Source organism: Musa acuminata, unplaced genomic scaffold, assembly GCF_036884655.1.
Source record: "Musa acuminata AAA Group cultivar baxijiao unplaced genomic scaffold, Cavendish_Baxijiao_AAA HiC_scaffold_1063, whole genome shotgun sequence".
Lineage (NCBI taxonomy): Eukaryota > Viridiplantae > Streptophyta > Magnoliopsida > Zingiberales > Musaceae > Musa > Musa acuminata.
Genome location: NW_027021277.1, coordinates 26,314 through 44,691, shown reverse-complemented (window position 1 = coordinate 44,691; position 18,378 = coordinate 26,314). Strand labels below are relative to the sequence as shown.

Here is an 18,378-nt window from a genome sequence, read left to right as displayed (position 1 = left end):
TGATGAACACACTGCAATAGTAACTTCATCATTTTTATTATTCTTGATCATGTAGGATGATATGATCCATCAGATTCAACTATAGATTCATTACTACATATGATCATTAAACTGATACAAGGGGAAGAAAAAAAAGGTGATCATGCACCATATCATATCATGATTTTTGAGTTTTAACAAGGGGATCATTCCTCATATTAACATGGTTTTTTCACATTAAATCTTGCTAGTGTCTGAAATGGCTGGTAAGAAGCTGAGGATGGATCATACTGAGGGAAGGAGGGGTTTCAGCTGTCAGTTCTGTGACAGGATATTCCCAAGCAAACAAGCACTTGGTGGTCATCAAAATAGCCATAGAAAGGAGAGAGAAGCTGTCAAAAGAGCCAAAACTGATGTGCCACTCTTTCCTGCACTCTCTGGTATAAATGTTCATAAGCTGTTCCCATACACTTCTTCCTCCAACAAGAGAAAGTACTACTGCCTTGGAGTATTCCCAGAAAACGAGCCTTCAAAACATGATCCTACCATGAGAATTGAAGAAGAAGACAGACTGCAAACAACCATGGGAGGCTCATCATCCTTGATGCATAATCCTTCTGATGTCAAGAATGGTGGAGACCAACATGAAGATGAAATTGACCTTACTCTTCATCTTTAATCATGAGGATGGACCATTTTCTAGTCCAATAAAATCAATCATGCAAAATATATATTGTTTTTTTATTCTTATATGGCAGATAGACATCCTTCATGGATTACTTGTATTATCCTTTGATTCCTGATGCTCTATTTGCCTTAAGACATATGTTATTTGATTCAATATTATGAGTGTACTGAAAATTGCTACTACAATTGTGATGTATCAGTGTTTTGCTTCTGTGGCTGGAAAAACTAGAGAAAAAAATTGGAGTATCCTATGTGTTTCCTCTTCTCAAATAACTAGTTAAGATTAATTCTACTCTTTGATTTATTTTTGTCACTTATGAGGTTCCTAGTAGTGATGCATTATGTAGAATATAAATAAAAGCTAAGAAACTACTTAATTAACCATGACTATTGTGATGCATATTAGACTAGTAAACTTAGGTGAATTTGGATATTTTTATTTTACTCTCTTATTAAAGGAAGCTCTATAAATCTATCCTTGAAGAGTTTGGAAACAGTGTATTTGCCCCTATAGATTACAATACAACATATCTATATCCTACCAAATATTAGAGTTTAATACCCTTTAGAAGTTTATCACATGATGGTAAGAATGTTAGACATATTTGAAAAAATAATAATAATAGTATTATTATTATATTCTTCTTCTTTTAGCTTAAAGTAGCTAAAGTTAGTCACATCTATAAATGATTAATCTGAAATTTTTGGAGGGACATGTTATCACCTCAATTATGCTAACATTACAAGAATAGAGATGTAATATTCCTTATTTCACAAATAATCTAGTCCAAGTGTCAAGAACATTACTATGACAAAGGGGATGATGTGTCATGCTTTAATCCTTATTATGACTTGTTGAAGCTCTATTATATATATATGTATATATAATTTCAAGAAGAAAAATATAACTATTTTTGGAATATGAAGATAGAGTTTTATCATCATTCTTGGGCATGGCCATGGATTAATGTTGGTGATCTACTACTACTAAACTCTCTGGCACAGGTCAAGGTAGGAACCTTTTGGAGGAGAAGGTAACTGTTGTTGTGTTCCTGGGGATGGTGACCTATAGTTCACATGCCTTGTTTCTAGCTTCCTTCTTAGAGAGCCTTGTCTGCCTCTGATCCTTGTTCTTCCATCAATCTTCCTGTAGCTTCTTTATTAGGTAAAATAATGCTCAATCACAAAATATATTTATTTGATTTGAGATGTCATTTTATGTAGTCGACTCAAACATTTAGTTATGTATGATATGAACGATGAACTAATTTAATTTAGTGGATTAGTGACTAATTAATTTGATTAGACTCTATTTCTATCAGAGTCAAAATCACAAGCCACGTCAAGTGCCTACCGATTGATGGATGGAGTGAAGACAAAACTGATTGCACGCAGAGAGAGAGAGAGAGAGAGAGAGAGAGAGAGAGAGAGCGAATGCGGTGAAGGCGTGTGGCCACATGGGGGCGTGGGACGTGAGGGCGGGGATCCATTTAGGCTAAACTGATACAGTGAGCGCCTCAGCCGTCGGATCAGGATCTAAAGGTTGTACGTTGCCCATGGGCCTTCGCGTACTGCCGGACGCGTAAAGTTTGCGGCGTGGTGCGTTCGAATTACTTGAGAGGCACGCTTTTTGAAGGCGGCCCCTTGGGTGCGTGCAGGTACCCGTTACGGGGGTTCCGAGATGCCGGAGGGGACAGCAGACCGCTGACCCTCGCTTCCCGAGATGTACATCTTTATGCACTCCGAGAGAGAGAGAGAGGAGCGGGGTGATGGAACGGCTTTAATTCGAATTTGATGTCAGTGAAATGCCTTCCTTCGCATTGAGTTCCTCGTTGTCGTTCTTCTTCTTCTTCTTGATCTGTTTCTTCTCCATCTTCCTCTCTTGAGAGGTACGGTTGCAAGTTGTTCTTTTTTTGGGCCAAGACTGCGAGGAGTTAGATGTTCATGTTCGATTAGGGAAAATATCTGATATTTGGGTGTAGATTTTGTTTCTTTTTCTGCAATTTTTCGATGGAAATCTTTTGGATTTTGTTGTATGTTCATGTCTGCTTGTATTTACTCCTATCTTTTCCGTAAATTTTTGGATTTTTTTTTTCAAGGGTTTGGATCCGCCATGGTTCTCACAATTCGCGTTCTATTTGCCCTTTGGAGGACTCGATGTTGACGGAGGAAAAGTTGAGTTCTTTGAAGTTATGTGTTCTGGTTCCACTATGTATTCTTGCGTTTTCTGTTGTTTGTTGATCGGATCTGTTGGAATGTTGCGTGCTTTGACTTACCTTTATTCTCTTTTGCGGTTGTGTCGGTTGATCTGATGTCTGTTTTCTCTGTTGATGTTCTTAGCGTGACAGGTTAGTGTTGATTATTCGCTCCGTCCTCTATGTTTAAGAAGGCTTTTTTCCTTCGTTGCGCTTGGTTCTCATTTAAGTTTGAGACAAGTGAGATACTGCATTATGCATGTTAAATGCGCAGCTGATTGTTTGAGATGATAATTATAAGGCCAAAAAGATCGTGATGGGTTAATCTGAGTGGGTTGGCAGTTGGATTGACATGGACTATTTCAGTTTCTGTGCTTGAGCATTACTAGTTCTATTCTGCTTGCCCCTGTCGAGATGCCTCATTTGGTCCTTATTGGAGACTAATTTCTTGCGCCGCGCCCTTGCTTCCATCACTTCTTGACAACCTTCTGAGACTAATCATTATCGAAATCTTAAAAATAGACACTGGGGAAATAACTACATACTATTTGGTCTCCAATGTTTTTTACTCCAAATTTCATGTGCTTTTTAGAGGTAACAAAAAAAAAGCAAACTCGACTATTTTTCTCAGTTCTTTCACCTTATAATTTCAGAATTAAGAGGCTGTTTTGGTTGCTCACTTGGCTGTGTTAAACACCCTCAAATTGGCCTAATGGTGAGAAGATTGTGCAGAGATAAGGAAGTAGTAAGACAGCTTCAATTACTTGTCTTTGTTATTAAGAGGAATGAATTAGTTGGAGCATAACATTCTAGTTTATGCATAATGGTTATTAAGCATAACAGTTGATTGTGCTTATGTAACTTTTAAATTGAATTATATAATTATTATTTAACAATTTTCTTCTCAAGGCACCACCTAGATCAGGATGGACTTATCTGAATGATCTATTTTGCCTATCACCTTTGAACAATGATCATTGTTTGATTTATTAGTAATACAGCATACACTTTGGCTTATTCCTATGTATTGTTCGCTTCTCTTGATTCACATTCAATACTAACTTATTTCATACGAACAAAGTTGACTGGCTGACTTGGTTAATTATGTAAACAGGGCACGGACAAGGGGCAGTAGTATCTCCTTATGGCACTTGATGCTACTTACTATGATGATATGAGTGTCAACCCTGAGGTTATTGATCCTTCTAAACATGAAGATATGGTGGAAGTAAGTGAGCATGTTAATGACCATGTTCAGCACTCACCAAAGCCGAATATTTCTGTTGCCAGCAGTGTGCGTGAGCTTTTAGAATGTCCTGTATGCTTAAATGCCATGTACCCTCCTATTCATCAGGTCTGATTTATATATGCCTCCCTTTTTTTGCATTTTGCATTATTGCATAACAATAACTTTTTTATATTGTGTCTGATCCAATACTTTTTTTATGGATTTTATTCAAAATTAATTATTGCACAAAATCTAATTGTGTTGCATTGTTTTATTTTGATGGTCATAAGACAAAACTGATATAACTTTTCACCTATTTGAATTTGGATTTCATCAATCGCTTCCACCATGTACTGCAGTACCAAATTCCCACACATATGCTTGAACAGTTTTTGCTTTTATCATGTCATTGTTATCATAGATTAAGGATTTGGTTACTCACTAAATATATAAAGCCATACCAATCCATTGACTAAAGTTGATGACTTCATGGTTTCTTGATGAATAGTATTCTATTTTCTATTCGTGATCCTTGAACTATACTTCATTTAGAAGCCCTTTTTTAGTGAGTTTAAGGTAAAAGATCTAGGATTAAATGCAACAAAATTTCTCATTACAATAGCCTTGTAATGAGAACATAAAATACCTTTATTTTTTCCTATGAAATAATTAAAATTATGCTATACATGGAAGTCTTTTATAATGATAACTACCTTTTTGTTTGTATGCAGTGCTCAAATGGTCATACTTTATGTTCTGGATGCAAACCTAGAGTTCACAATCGATGCCCCACTTGCAGGCATGAGTTGGGTAATATAAGATGTCTCGCATTGGAGAAGGTTGCAGCATCTCTTGAATTGCCCTGCAAATATCAAAGCTTTGGTTGTTTGGGTATATATCCATACTACTGCAAACTGAAACATGAATCACAGTGCATATTTAGGCCCTACAATTGTCCCTATGCTGGATCTGAGTGCACAGTTGTTGGTGACATTCCTTATTTGGTGACTCATCTAAAAGATGATCACAAGGTCGACATGCACAATGGAAGCTCCTTCAACCACAGATATGTTAAATCTAATCCGCATGAGGTTGAAAATGCAACTTGGATGCTGACGGTTTATCTCGTGATCCCTTTTCTCATTTCCACTATAAGAAACTGCAGCTTGTTTTATGTTTGTTTTCTATTCCTCTTATTTTTCTACATGTTCTTTTTGTACTATTAGGAAATTGTTTGCTGGGTTAACATTACAATTAAATCAGTCATATCGTATTCTCCTATTTTCTTGGGCTAGTGGTCATGCAGTTCTTGCAATTTTAGGAAAGCTTCATAAGATCATAATGCTTGGTTGGGTTACTAGCTTTCTCAATTAACATTTATAATTATATGAAAATGACTTTTGACAATTTAGTCAGATCTAATAGCTTTCTCCGATTCTTCTTCCAATTTATTTGCGGAATATATATCATTTCCTACAGCCTAATTACTGTCATGAACTGGGTGCTCTGTTTAGACATAGTTTCTCATCATTATAGTCCTGCCAATTTTATAATGTCAGTTCTCTGCATCTAAAAACACAATATCTGAGGTGCATAGTGCCAATGTTAAGGTTGAAATTTCAGCCATGAAATCAAATTATTACATATTTACTTGTCATGCTTTAAAGCTAATAAGACATTTTGTGTACAGATAGCTATTTTTTATGTGTTCCTGTATCTAATCTAGAAAACATGGAGACTATTAACCATGCCTTGCCATCCAATTCATTTCTGACACATCTATGGGTGAAGAAAAATCATCACTGCTTATATTGTGTTATAACTATGACATGAGCTCTTACATACAGAGTAGGAAGACACAAGGTAATTCCAAAAAGATGGCATATGAAATAAGTACATGTTCTTGATCATAATGTGGTCATACTGCTGCTAAAATATTGCTACAATTAAAACAACTATTACTCATTTCATGTGACTGATTCTTGTCATTCAATGGATGGAAAATATGGGCTGGTATGTTTACCTAAGTCCAGGAGTCATTACTATGCAACTTTAGTGGTATCTCCAGGATAGGCAAACATAATTGTGATATAATGCTTTTGTTCCTTGTATAATCTTCATCATCATGTAAGCTTTGTAGGGGCTTTACTAGGACCAGCAATAGTGATTTTGTTCTCTAAAACTATCAGGTTCACAGAAGTGATAGTTCCTAATATTGAATTTCTAAAGAAAATGAAAAAGGTTTACTTCTCATTGGTTATGATTGTAATATTGGTTAGGTTCACACTATGAATGCTTGTGTCTTGGGTACTAAAATTTCCAAATGGTACCAATGTTCTTGAGTTTCTTGGATCTACTGGGAAATCCCATATGTGCATGCATGTAAGAGGGAGCTTGTTTCATGATTTTCTGAGGATGCAGCTGTAGCTGTAAAGCTTTTCAAAGTATCTCATCTTTGTTGATTAGGTTCCCTATAGCATATTCTGGATCATTTGTTCATATTTGTGGACTGAACGAAACGTGGCATTTTATCTAGGTTTTCAGTTGCTTTGGACAGTTCTTCTGCCTTCATTTCGAGGCATTTCAGCTGGGTACAGCCCCTGTATACATAGCATTCTTGAGATTTATGGGGGATGATAATGAAGCTAAAAACTACAGCTATAGCCTCGAGGTTGGTGGCTATGGAAGGAAGATAATTTGGCAAGGTGTGCCTCGAAGCATAAGAGACAGCCATCGGAAGGTGAGAGACAGTTACGACGGGCTTATCATCCAGCGAAATATGGCTTTATTTTTCTCTGGAGGGGATCGGAAAGAGTTGAAGCTGAGGGTAACTGGGAGGATCTGGAAGGAACAGTGAATATATAATTCTCTGTTGCAATCTCTTTTGCTTTCATTATGGATTGCTAGAGTATTGAGTTCTCCGAGTCTCTCTAGATTTGAATTTTGGAGGGAGGTTAAGTATTATCAGCAGCAAAATTTCTTTGCTCGGTTGATGTTTGAACTTGCTTAAAATGTATGAGAACATCTTTTAGGCTATAAATTCTACACCGTAGTTGACAAATCCTAGGTGCGTCGTGTTGAATTTGTTCTATATATTTCTCTTCTTTTCTTCTTTTTTTTTGTCTTTGTCCCGTGGAAGTTAAGCTATGTTGTGGTTAATTATGCAATCCTGAGTCAATAGTAATGTATAAATCATAGATCATGTGAGTTCCATTTCATTATCAGATGACTTTTTCAGAGCTCATTGTCATTTCTCTTCCGGTCATGGAAAGCCTATTTATTCTATTGACAAAATGATGTTACTTATGTGTGTTCCTCTCAAGGAGATATCTTTGTGAAGTCTCATAATGAGGTGTTGTGCTACTCGAAAAAAGTTGATCTTACATATGGGAGTTCTGTATCTTTGCATGATAATATTCATTGTCTATGGTTTGTATATTGAATCTTGACATACTGCTGTCTGATCCTTCCTGCCTGAGAAACCCAAAGAAGCATATATTTATTTTTCTAGATTCATATAACATGAACAGTAAATTTTTCAAGATTCATACATGATTCAATGAGTTTTCCCTTTCTGAATTTAGTGTATTTGGCTCAATAAGCTGCTACAATGAATTTCATAGATTTTAGTACATTTAGGAAAAATGAATAAAAAGGAAATAATTTTATTATACACAAAAAAATAAAATTAGAATTTTAAAATCTTCATCAAATATATTTCAGTAAATAACAACAAAAAAAAGTTCATGCACTATGGCTGGTTAAGCTGCTACAATAAACCTAATTGATTTTAGTATATTTGGAATAATCAAAATAAATAATTTGATTATATAGAAAATCAAAGGAATTCAAATCTAAAAAAATTTCTACTATAATAAATATCATAGATTCTATTATATTTTAAAAATGAATAAAAAAATTATTTATTTTATTTTGTTATAATAAATTTCGTATAAATAAAAAATAAAAATCTAAAATCTAAAAAAAAATCTACATAAAATTAAATCGCCTACCAAGTCTCAATAAGTCGTCACTACAATAAATTTGGTAGATTTTATTATATTTTAAAAATGAACGAAAAAAACAAAAAATTGGTTAAATGGAAAATATTTAATTAAAAATCAAATATAATCGCCCACCGTGGGGCTCGAACCCACGACCACAAGGTTAAGAGCCTTGCGCTCTACCGACTGAGCTAGACGGGCTTATATTACCGATTTGCTTACGTAATATAATCAAATAATAATTAACACCACTAAGATATATATAATTGCATGTCCCAAAGTATTATCCAAATATGTTCAGTGGAGAAACATCTACTGCAGCCATTACATCAAAATAAATGGGATTTTTGCCAAATAAGAGGATCTTATATCTTAACTCTCATCACATAGATCTATAAATGGCCTTTTGCATCATTTATTAGCTCAATAAAAGCACTAACTATACTGTAATTTAGCTGCTGTATTTTTAGCAGAAAGAGAGGAATGGCATCCTATTTCTATGTTTTTCTCTTCTACTATCACTGGTCTTGTTTTCTCTCTCCAGAAGCAACCATCAAGAAAGTAGAATGATAAAGAGTTAGCAAACCATTGTGGCAATCTGGCGCTGCAACTTAGCTGCTCAAGATACATTATGGCTCCAGCAAAAACAGTATGATTCAGCAAGCAAAGCATGCATCCTGGTTTGCAGTACAATTTAACGTCAGTGATTATTTCTACTGTATGTGTTTGGAAATGACTACAAAAACGCCTGTCTTTTTAGCATCCAAAAGCTTTACATCAATCAAATTTCAGTTCATCGATGATCACTTTGGTGAGTCTGTGATTTCTTCAACACTATGTGGGGATCCATGTTACTTAATTGGTGGGAGTTTTATGCCAATACTATAGTCAGTAGGTATCTGCTCAGAGATCCAATGGTGCCTTTTGAGAGAGAGAGAGAGAGAGAGAGAGAGAGGAAACAAGGCATTTGACAAAGGTTGAAGGAAGGTGATGGTCAATATTTTTTATATTAATTGGCAGAACCATCAGCTTCTTTGAACACTTTTGATTTGTAAAGGAGACCCCTATCCTAATGGAATTTTAGGAACCCTTGCATTAAAAATATTACAATTATTCTAAACAACATTATTAACACCTAATAAGACAAAAGTATTCTAATCCAAAATGATTCAAGTAAAGACTAGTTTTGTTGGGGTGTCATCACATATAGGCATGTGTGCCCCATGCTTCCCATTTGGTTGCGGCTGCCTTTAATTAATTACTCCATTGTGTCCCCTATATATTTTTTTTTATGTATAACAATGACAGTGCAAGGGACCCACCATACCACATGCCTTGAAATCATCATGACTTATAGTGACAGATTGAATCTAAAATATTTTGAAACAGTATAACCTATCCAAAATCTTTAAAAATTTTATCATTATAATGGAACTTGTTAAAGATACCAATGATATCCTAGCATTCAAATGACATAATTGATGGAGATTATATATATATATATATATATATATATATATATATATACACACATACACACACACAAATGAAAACTTTGAAGTACTTATGTATGTATATAAGTGTTGGATTTTGAATAGAAATATTAGTGTATGCTAAATATAAATTTAGAGATATTACAGGAAAATTACTAACATTGGAGGAATATGTACACATGTATATACATATTCACCTTAGAATGTGGATATATAGTTGATTTTTCTTATCAATGATTGCTTAACTATTGGAAATAAGGAGGGAGCAACCTTTTCATCTTTTTGCAACTTTACTGTGTTGTGCTACTGTGTCTGTAAGATGTGTGTCATCCAAGGTCTGGAATGCTTTGATGTTACATCTCATGCCATCCTTTAGCTTGGATGATGATTGGCTCCAAAGGGCACAACTGCTGCAACAACAGTGCATGACAGCATGACAATGAGATATTTCTTCCAATATAGTTGATTGCACACAATTTGAGGTTAAAGAAAAAAGAATAAACATGGCAGCACAATGCATGAGATCTCTGCTGAAACCAAAAAAAGGCTATTTTATTGAGCCAAACATAATCTTATCAGAACACATGGAAATAAAAGAGAAGTATTGTATCAGGTTGAGAATCAAATTAAATATTGTATATGTACTCAATGAAAATTATCACTTCTATACTTTTCAAATATTATAATAATACATGAGAAAAGATTTACATAGTTGATTCTAAATATTAAACTAGTACATGAGAAAAGAATCTCTTAAGACTTGGGATGCAATGAGAGGAACTCTTCTACATGCATATGCCCCCTACTGACTTGGATTTTGTTGATTACTTACACTACAAGTGTTTGATTGTCCAAGCCAATTTTGTTACCAGATTTGATATATCCAAGCTGTTTGGAAAGTGTTAGTGGTAAGATTTCAAAAATTTATGTGATTTTTGAATCATTCTTTACCAAGCAATAATGCATAATATGTGTCCATGAAATTCTTTCTAGCAATTATCTTTTAGAAACATTTGAGATTTTGAATAATCTTCATTACCCTAATTGGAACAGATATTATTTGAAAGTTTTTTTTCCACTTTTTTCTTATGACCTCAAATGAGTTCATGCAGAGGATCAACATACACAGTCTTATCCGCAGTTAAATAGTTTCTGTACATGAGCATTCTTCATCCATATATTTTGGTACACAAGCACTAAGTCAGACAATTGATAATGTTCTGTTGATCATAGACTAATGATGCTGGACCAGCACAGAGATTGCACAATTAAAATATGTTTATTGTTTTCAATTAGACAACTCTGTGAGTCATAACAGGAATAGTGAAACTTTTTGCTCACTGGTTCCAATGATTAGTGGCAAAAGTAAGGAGGGAAAGGAATAAAAAAACCTATAATCAGATGATACTTGTACAACCTGCTGGTTATATGGCACCAAATGGTACAAAGAGTGTGTGGAACTTTAGTGTGCTTAAATGGAAACTTGCTGATGAAATGGAACCCTAATGGTCCTTGTCATGTCAGATCTGATGATCTTCCCATCTATCTATGAATATATATCATGCAAAGTAGGGTTAGCATTTTGCATCAACAGTAGCTATTGTTTTGTCTACAAATCCCATGAACACTGTATTTTCTGAGTGTCAGCTAATGAAGACACTATTTAGTGTACAGTTCCAAATAATGACAGCTCCAGAATCATGTCTGCCACATTACTGTGAGTTATAAGCTTGGATTTGATGTCAAATTATTATCCTGAAGTAAGAAGAAGTTGGCAATGAGCATGTGGTTGGATTGTGTAAATAGAATACAATTGTCTTAAATATAAGAATGTTGCCATTGGGAGTTTAAATCACAGAGTAGCAGACTCATCCCAAGTACAATATACATCCATAAATCAAAAGTATGTATCAAGAACATATGATTTTTATATTGTAGCCAAAAACAAACTCTAAAGAAAGTTTAGCATTACTGAAGATGTTCAGCAAATCTAAAACTGAAGGAGGTTTCGCTCCCAAATCAGGTGAAGCAGAACACTGCTTCAGCTTCAGAAAGGCTTCAGTTAACTCTTATGCAGGCAAAAAAAAAAAAAAACTGTGGATACAGTGTAAGACTCCTCTTTTGGAAGATTGCTCCACTTGAAGTGTTAAATCACCTTTTTATTGCTTTCATTGTTAGAGAAAGTCACTAAATGTTGAGAATCTGGTCTGGGGGCAGTTTGATATGAAATTGATACTGTAAATGACTGTTTCTTCAGATCTGCATGATGAAATGACTTTTGTTTGTACACAATCCTTTAATAACATCTGAAGAGAACAACTGAGACTGACTTGTGCCTTCACATCTGCATATATGATAGGATGACTTTGTTTATGTACAATTCTAAGAGGAAAATATTCCTTAATTGCTAGCAGAAATGATCCTTATATAACATCTGGATAGAGCAAAATCAAAGAATATTTCGGAAAACCAAAACTAATGTGCAGGTGTGGTTCAGTTGATTAACCTCAAGAATAAATTTTCTGCTGGCTTCAGGATAGAAGACACTGTTATCAAAGGATCATTGATTCAGCAATGCCAATTGCCTGCAAGCTTGCCAAGCTAAAGACTTCTCTGTGTTAGTAGGAGGGTTGTCATGTAGCTTGTTTGAGGAACTGTGAGCAGTAGTTTATTGATAGAGGTTTGGAATTGCATGATTAGGTCTTTCTCCTGTTTAGACTACCATTTTAAATGCTTTTAGTTGTGCAAAAAAAAGCTCTCTACCATTTTCAAGAAAATAGCTCTTTTGCCAATCCATTTTTGGGAGATGATCCAAGTATTATTATTGGGTCCAATGCAAGTGACATTTAGGATCTTAGCTTTCAAGTTCCACATACACAAACTTAGTTCCTAGTATCAGCCCAAACTCCAAACTTTATGAGTACCTAGATATTGACTCAAGAGATTATACCATGACATTCCTAACAGCCATGTTTACACATGCAACATGACTTGCCAGGTAAACATATCCAATTACAAGAATTAAACATATAAACCATGTGAAAAGTCACTTCTTCCAGATCTAAAGAGAAAACAATCAAAATTACATGAAACTCAACACAACATGCCAGGTTCTCTTCGGCTGCAAGAACAGCAACTCCTAAGATTTTCCTTGTAGGTACAATCAAGAAACATCAGTGACATCTATCTTGTCTCTGTAAACCTTCATCCATTTCTAAGCAAACAAATATATTCCATCAAGCATTATTTTCTCTCTAAGATTATTCTATGCATCTCTTTGCTTGGTTTCTAGACCACCTTATCTTCCTCCTAGTCCCGAGCAGCCAGCCGATCTAACGCTAATGGAATTGTGTTATCTGGAACATCAGTGAGCTAATTTTAATAAGTCTGATCTGTACTAATTCTTGCCAATGAAATGTCCTCTTGATAGCCAGAATAACACCAAAAGATGGTACTTCTTCACTTTCCAATTTCATGCAGAAATAGAACTGATAATTTTCCTCAGGTTTAGCAGGTTCCTCCACACCCTGCTGCAACCTTGATCTACTTTTGGACCACAACTCAGAATTGATTGGCCTCCGCAAAGGATGTTAGAGTGTTACATCTTCTTAAGATGCCTTCTTAATGTACCTTCAAAGCACTTCCATGCTCTTCTTCCAAAAGGGAGTTCACTCAGGGACCATTAACTTCTTAATATTCCGAAAGGACAGGAAGCGGATTTAGAGACCGAGCAATGCTTGCAGACAAATGGCAGGACATGTAGTTTTGTGCCAGTGATTCAATCACATCAAAGTTGACTCTGATCATGGAGAAGCTTATGGATGTTGACTTTTGAACAAGACTGATGTCAAACAGAAAGGTGAGCAAATTGCTATCATAAAAATGACTTGGGATTTGCTGATATGTTTTGTTTAGATGGTGAAGATGCCTTGATAATTTGTCCATTTGCATGCATGGAAATTGTCAGGGGTAATAACACAAACACAAAGAAAGCGTGGGGATCAAAAGGGAGTCCACAAGCCCAAAAGAAGCTGAGAGAGACCGTGGGGAGTGGACAACGTACGGTACCGAAAGATGAGGCTACCCATACAGAGTATATACGTACGTGTTTAGGTGTATGTTACGTCGGTGATGGGAAAGAGAGGAAAGAAGGGACACGGAGACACACCTCTTCCGGCACACGAACGCCCAGTTGCAGTGAGGGGTAGCAGCAAAAGCATGGGATGGGATGGAGGAGTGAGGTGGTGGTGAAGCGAGGAATGACAAGTCAACTGTCACTTCCCACACCTCAAATCATAAGACTGTCAGCGATGCGTCAATCACTGCGATTTCCTCCGCTCCTCTCCTCCCCCCTTTCTCGCTCTCACCATCGTCGCTTCTCGGTGCGCGAGTCTGCCCCCATGCATCGCACAGGCACAAGGACTGGCGCTTTCCCATGGCGCAGCGAGGTCCGCACGAGGGGAGCGAGCCCCTCGGCACGCGCGTGGCCACGGTCAAGGCGTGGTGCATGGCATGGCCACGGCCACGGCCACCGCCACGGCCGCTGCTGCCGCTCCACCCCCCTCCCTCTCCCCAACACCCCCTGTCCCTGTCTGCACGAGTCCCCATAACTGTAGTGGAAATTAAAAGACATCGGCCCGGACGCGAAGCACGATGCCGAGCTCCCCTCAGTAAGCCCCAGTCTTTTCCTTTACTCTCTCTGCGTCTCTCTCCCTCCCTACCTACCAAGTCTATGTCTTCAACCCCCCACCTCCCCCACTCAAGTTTGAACAACAGCTGCTACAGTGCTAGCTGAAAGCAGTTCGAGCATGGAACATGGTGACAAGAATATAGCCTTTGGGATAATATCCATCTGGTGGTTTGTGAGGCATAGGGAGGAATGGTTTACTTTTATACGCACTCGAAGAGAGATCCGACATGGGCCATCAGATGTTGCAATCAGTGGGAGGAAGAGAGGAGGGGAAGATTGAATGGATCCATTGGAGAGTGGGGGCAGCCAATGGAGTGCTTGAAGCCGAGAATATCTCTGAACTGTTGTTAGGTTTGTGGGGTCGTGCTTGATGTCGACCTCTCAATGCAAAGGTTCCCCAATGAACACCTCCGGATTTATTTACCAACATATGTGTGTGTGTGTGTGTGTGTTGTGTTGCGCAGATGAATCAGCTCTCAGAGTTACTGCTTTTACTGTTTCAAGGAATGCTTTCGCCTGGAACTCTCATTGACCTGTTCTTGGTCCTATCAATGAATACTCTGCGGCGAAGAAGAGGATGATCGACTAATATTGAAGTGGGAAATAATTGCACAGACAATTAGCATCTGATAGAGAGTCCAACAAAGGTTACAGCTCATTGTCTTCTTCAATGAACCTCTAAGAACATAAAAAATAGTACTGGCAACCAACCAAGTGATTGATTTGGTACAACATGAATGGTTGGTTTATATATAGGTGGAGTGGTAGTGAGCTGTTTATTATGTTCATGCAGGAAAGCTGCTTATTATGAGATGATGTGAAAAATCTATCTGAAAATGATGTGTGGAATAATCATATCAACCACTGAAGAAAATGAGATGCTTTGACAGCCAGTTGTCATGTAAAGTGTCATTCGATCATGGCTTCTGTGATTTCTCCTCTCAGAACACTATATCTCCATCCAATTTCCTCTTCTTACCTCCTCAATTATTTTATATGCCCCAGCCGCCCACCACATCCATCCAGATTGCTCTCTTTCTCTTTATCTTTCTCTTTCTCTGTCATACACATACATAGATCACCTCTACTCTCTGTTCTCTCTCTCTCTCTCTCTCTCTCTCTTCCCAAAAAGAGATATCTCAACCCATCACGAGCGCACAAGTATACAGATAGAAAGAACAACAGGAACCAGAAGAAGCAGCACTGAAGCAGGAGCAACAGGGGATATGAAAAGAAAAGAGGTCAGAAGGAGAAACCCCCTCCTCTCTCTCTCTCTCTCTCTCTCTCTCTCTCTTGGCACTACTGCTTTTGCTACTCTTCTCTCTTGCTCACCTCAGTAGCTCTTCTAGCCTGACAAAGCTTTGTCTTCCAGAATCATGATCAGATGTAGTTCTGAACCTTAAGCTATAGAAAGGAAGGGATCAGAAGAGGACAGGGGGGAGGGAGGAAAGGGAAGAAGGAAAGCATGGAGGAAGCACTCAAGTCCCTCTCCCTGGACTACCTCAACCTGCTCATCAATGGCCAGGCCTTCAGCGACGTGACCTTCAGCGTCGAGGGCCGCCTCGTCCACGCCCACCGCTGCATCCTGGCCGCCCGCAGCCTCTTCTTCCGTAGGTTCTTCTGCGGCACTGAGCCGCCACCGCCGGGCCTGCTGTCGTCGCCGAGGGGCGGAGCGGCGTCCCCAGGGGCCACCGGTGCCGGCGTCGTCATCCCCGTGAACTCGATCAGCTACGAGGTGTTCCTGCTGATGCTGCAGTTCCTGTACAGCGGGCAGGTGTCCGTGATGCCGCAGAAGCACGAGCCCCGCCCTAATTGCGGCGAGCGCGGTTGCTGGCACACCCACTGCACCGCCGCCGTCGACCTCGCCCTCGACACCCTGGCCGCCGCCCGCTCTTTCGGCGTCAAGCAGCTCGAGCAGATCACCGAGGTCGCCTCTCCGACACGGACACTGCTCCTCCTCCCAATACTTTCACCTCCAACAGTTCACTTGGATGTGGTTCTTTTTTGGGAACGCTGAATCTAACTTGTTTGCTCTTTTTTGGATGTCGTCATCCACTGTTGTTTCTGTTCTTCCTCTTCTTCTTCTTCTTCATATATCTCCTGCGTCTTCTTTACTGTATGAAGAAGCCTTCTACAGCAACTTCTAAGAGCTGCGTCTCTCTCTCTCTCTCTCGCGAATCCACCCATCATACGCATTACTAAACTAGGGTTTTCCCTTTCCCAATAGATCAGATCCTCCTCCTACTTTGCCGTCACAATTCATGCAATACCCTGGTGGCAACAAGCTGAACTAAGGTGCCGACTAGCTTAGCTGGTAAAGATCTTGACAGATTGACTAGCTTGAGATCTCGACAGATTATCGCACTACCCTGAATTCGAATCTCACTTGTCCTTTGCCAAAAAAGAAAATTTCATGCATCATTCCCGATTTCTTGAATTGGGTGCTTCTGCTCTCTTACGATGCAATCACCAGGTCCACTACTCCGGGCGATCCTCCAATCCTCCTCTTCCTATATTTTATGCGAGGAATCAACCTAGAATTCCCTGCTCACCATCCTCTCATTTGTATGATGTCGGTCGATGCTCATGTTTGGTGTGGTTGGGTGCAGAAGCAATTGGCTAGCGTGGTGGAGAAGGCATCGATCGAGGACGTGATGAAGGTCCTGATGGCTTCGCGGCAGCAAGACATGCAGCAGCTCTGGGCCACCTGCTCGCACCTGGTCGCCAAGTCGGGCCTCCCGGCGGAGGTGCTGGCGAAGCACCTCCCCATCGACGTGGTCGCTAGGATCGAAGAGCTCCGCCTCAAGTCCTCCCTCGTCCGTCGGTCCTCCTTCGTCGGTCACCACCCCCACCAGATCGATGTCGGCGGCCCCGCTGCGGACCTCGAGGACCACCACCACAAGATCCGCCGCATGCGCCGCGCCCTCGACTCCTCCGACGTGGAGCTCGTCAAGCTGATGGTCATGGGGGAGGGGCTGAACCTCGACGATGCGTTTGCCCTCCACTACGCCGTCGAGAACTGCAGCCGCGAGGTCGTCAAGGCACTTCTCGAGCTCGGCGCCGCCGACGTCAATTGCCCGGCTGGTCCAACGGGCAAGACACCGCTCCACATCGCCGCCGAGATGGTCTGCCCCGACATGGTCGCCGTCCTGCTCGACCACCACGCCGACCCCAACGTTCGCACCGTCGACGGCGTCACCCCGCTCGACATCCTCCGCACCCTCACCTCCGACTTCCTCTTCAAGGGTGCAGTGCCAGGCCTGTCGCACATCGAACCCAACAAGCTCCGCCTGTGTCTCGAGTTAGTCCAGTCCGCGGCATTGGTCATGTCCCGTGAGGAGGCCAACTGTGGAGGGGGCACCGGCGGTGCCGGAAACAGCCCGAGCTCGGTCATCTACCCACGGATGAACCCGGAAATCGGCGCTTGCAACACGAACAGCTCAAGCTCCAGCATGGTCAACCTCAGCCTGGATTCAAGAATGGTGTATCTGAATCTTGGGATGGCGGCACAATTCGGAACCAAGATGAACGATGGCGGCGGAGACGAAAGCGGCAGCGGTAGGCCTCGAGGTGGTGGCATTGGCCCATCCTCCATGTATCCTTCTCATGCCTTCCCATGACCAACTCCGCAAGATCCGAGGACCACCAATCCATAGCACAATAGTCACATCATTCTATAATCCGATGAATTCACAGGGGGAATGGGGAACTGTTGTATCTTTAATCCAAAGGTTTTGTTATTGGAGGAACAGGGAGAAGGGGCATGTGCAGCTGCATCCAGACATGGCAAGGAAGGGCTCCTCATAATTTTATATGTGTGTTGGATTTGTTTGGCTTGTTGGGTTCTTGGTACTTGTTTGGTTTATTGGTTCATGGGGGTGCACCAGCATGTGGGAGATTGGAAAAGGGAGACAACAAGAATCTAAGTAAGCTGTGAATGATGGAGGAGATGCATGCAGGTCAATCCTTTCTCTCCCTAACCTTTCACACCCTTTGTTTCTATCTGCTTTTTTTTTTTTCTTTTTCTTTTTTGATATCATCCCTTCCTTGTTTGTTTATTTCACTGTACAATGACCTTGTTCTTTTCTTCCCCAACCCCCTC

General features: G+C 39.7%; 3 protein-coding genes and 1 non-coding gene across 6 annotated transcripts; 3 read left to right on the top strand and 1 right to left on the bottom strand.

Annotated features, from left to right (window-relative positions):
* The first annotated feature begins 238 nt into the window (after positions 1 to 238).
* Positions 239 to 658, top strand: LOC135666031 (zinc finger protein KNUCKLES-like). The gene has a single exon (XM_065177530.1). It carries the CDS (start codon positions 239 to 241, stop codon positions 656 to 658), a length of 420 nt encoding a protein of 139 aa, XP_065033602.1.
* Positions 659 to 2,398: 1,740 nt separating this feature from the next.
* Positions 2,399 to 7,333, top strand: LOC135666029 (E3 ubiquitin-protein ligase DIS1-like). 3 transcript variants are annotated; one of them, XM_065177527.1, is made up of 5 exons: positions 2,436 to 2,555; positions 3,515 to 3,606; positions 3,976 to 4,215; positions 4,821 to 5,207; positions 6,626 to 7,333. In XM_065177527.1, the coding sequence occupies exons 3-5, from the start codon at positions 4,006 to 4,008 to the stop codon at positions 6,944 to 6,946; spliced, it is 918 nt and encodes a 305-aa protein (XP_065033599.1). In that variant the 5' UTR covers positions 2,436 to 2,555; positions 3,515 to 3,606; positions 3,976 to 4,005; the 3' UTR covers positions 6,947 to 7,333. The 3 variants fall into 3 exon arrangements, with proteins under 3 accessions (XP_065033598.1, XP_065033599.1, XP_065033600.1); XM_065177526.1 differs by lacking the exon at positions 3,515 to 3,606 and having other exon boundaries at positions 2,399 to 2,555; XM_065177528.1 differs by lacking the exon at positions 3,515 to 3,606 and having other exon boundaries at positions 2,445 to 2,462.
* Positions 7,334 to 8,221: 888 nt separating this feature from the next.
* Positions 8,222 to 8,294, bottom strand: TRNAK-CUU (transfer RNA lysine (anticodon CUU)). Its single transcript has one exon. It is a non-coding gene; the product is annotated as a tRNA-Lys (tRNA).
* A 7,012-nt stretch (positions 8,295 to 15,306) lies between these two features.
* On the top strand, positions 15,307 to 18,090 carry LOC135666028 (BTB/POZ domain and ankyrin repeat-containing protein NPR5-like). The gene is made up of 3 exons (XM_065177525.1): positions 15,307 to 15,517; positions 15,649 to 16,203; positions 16,886 to 18,090. The coding sequence occupies exons 2-3, from the start codon at positions 15,742 to 15,744 to the stop codon at positions 17,894 to 17,896; spliced, it is 1,473 nt and encodes a 490-aa protein (XP_065033597.1). The 5' UTR covers positions 15,307 to 15,517; positions 15,649 to 15,741; the 3' UTR covers positions 17,897 to 18,090.
* The last annotated feature ends 288 nt before the right edge of the window (positions 18,091 to 18,378 follow it).

What these genes read in the sequence shown, in the direction of transcription:
- LOC135666029 (XM_065177526.1), top strand. Translation starts at nt 4,006, where the DNA reads ATGGCACTTGATGCTACTTACTATGATGATATGAGTGTCAACCCTGAG. An exon ending in TGTACCCTCCTATTCATCAG is followed by an intron (nt 4,216 to 4,820) that starts GTCTGATTTATA and finishes GTTTGTATGCAG; the next exon opens with TGCTCAAATGGTCATACTTT. An exon ending in ATGCAACTTGGATGCTGACG is followed by an intron (nt 5,208 to 6,625) that starts GTTTATCTCGTG and finishes CATTTTATCTAG; the next exon opens with GTTTTCAGTTGCTTTGGACA.
- LOC135666028 (XM_065177525.1), top strand. Translation starts at nt 15,742, where the DNA reads ATGGAGGAAGCACTCAAGTCCCTCTCCCTGGACTACCTCAACCTGCTC. An exon ending in AGCTCGAGCAGATCACCGAG is followed by an intron (nt 16,204 to 16,885) that starts GTCGCCTCTCCG and finishes GGTTGGGTGCAG; the next exon opens with AAGCAATTGGCTAGCGTGGT.
- LOC135666031 (XM_065177530.1), top strand. Translation starts at nt 239, where the DNA reads ATGGCTGGTAAGAAGCTGAGGATGGATCATACTGAGGGAAGGAGGGGT.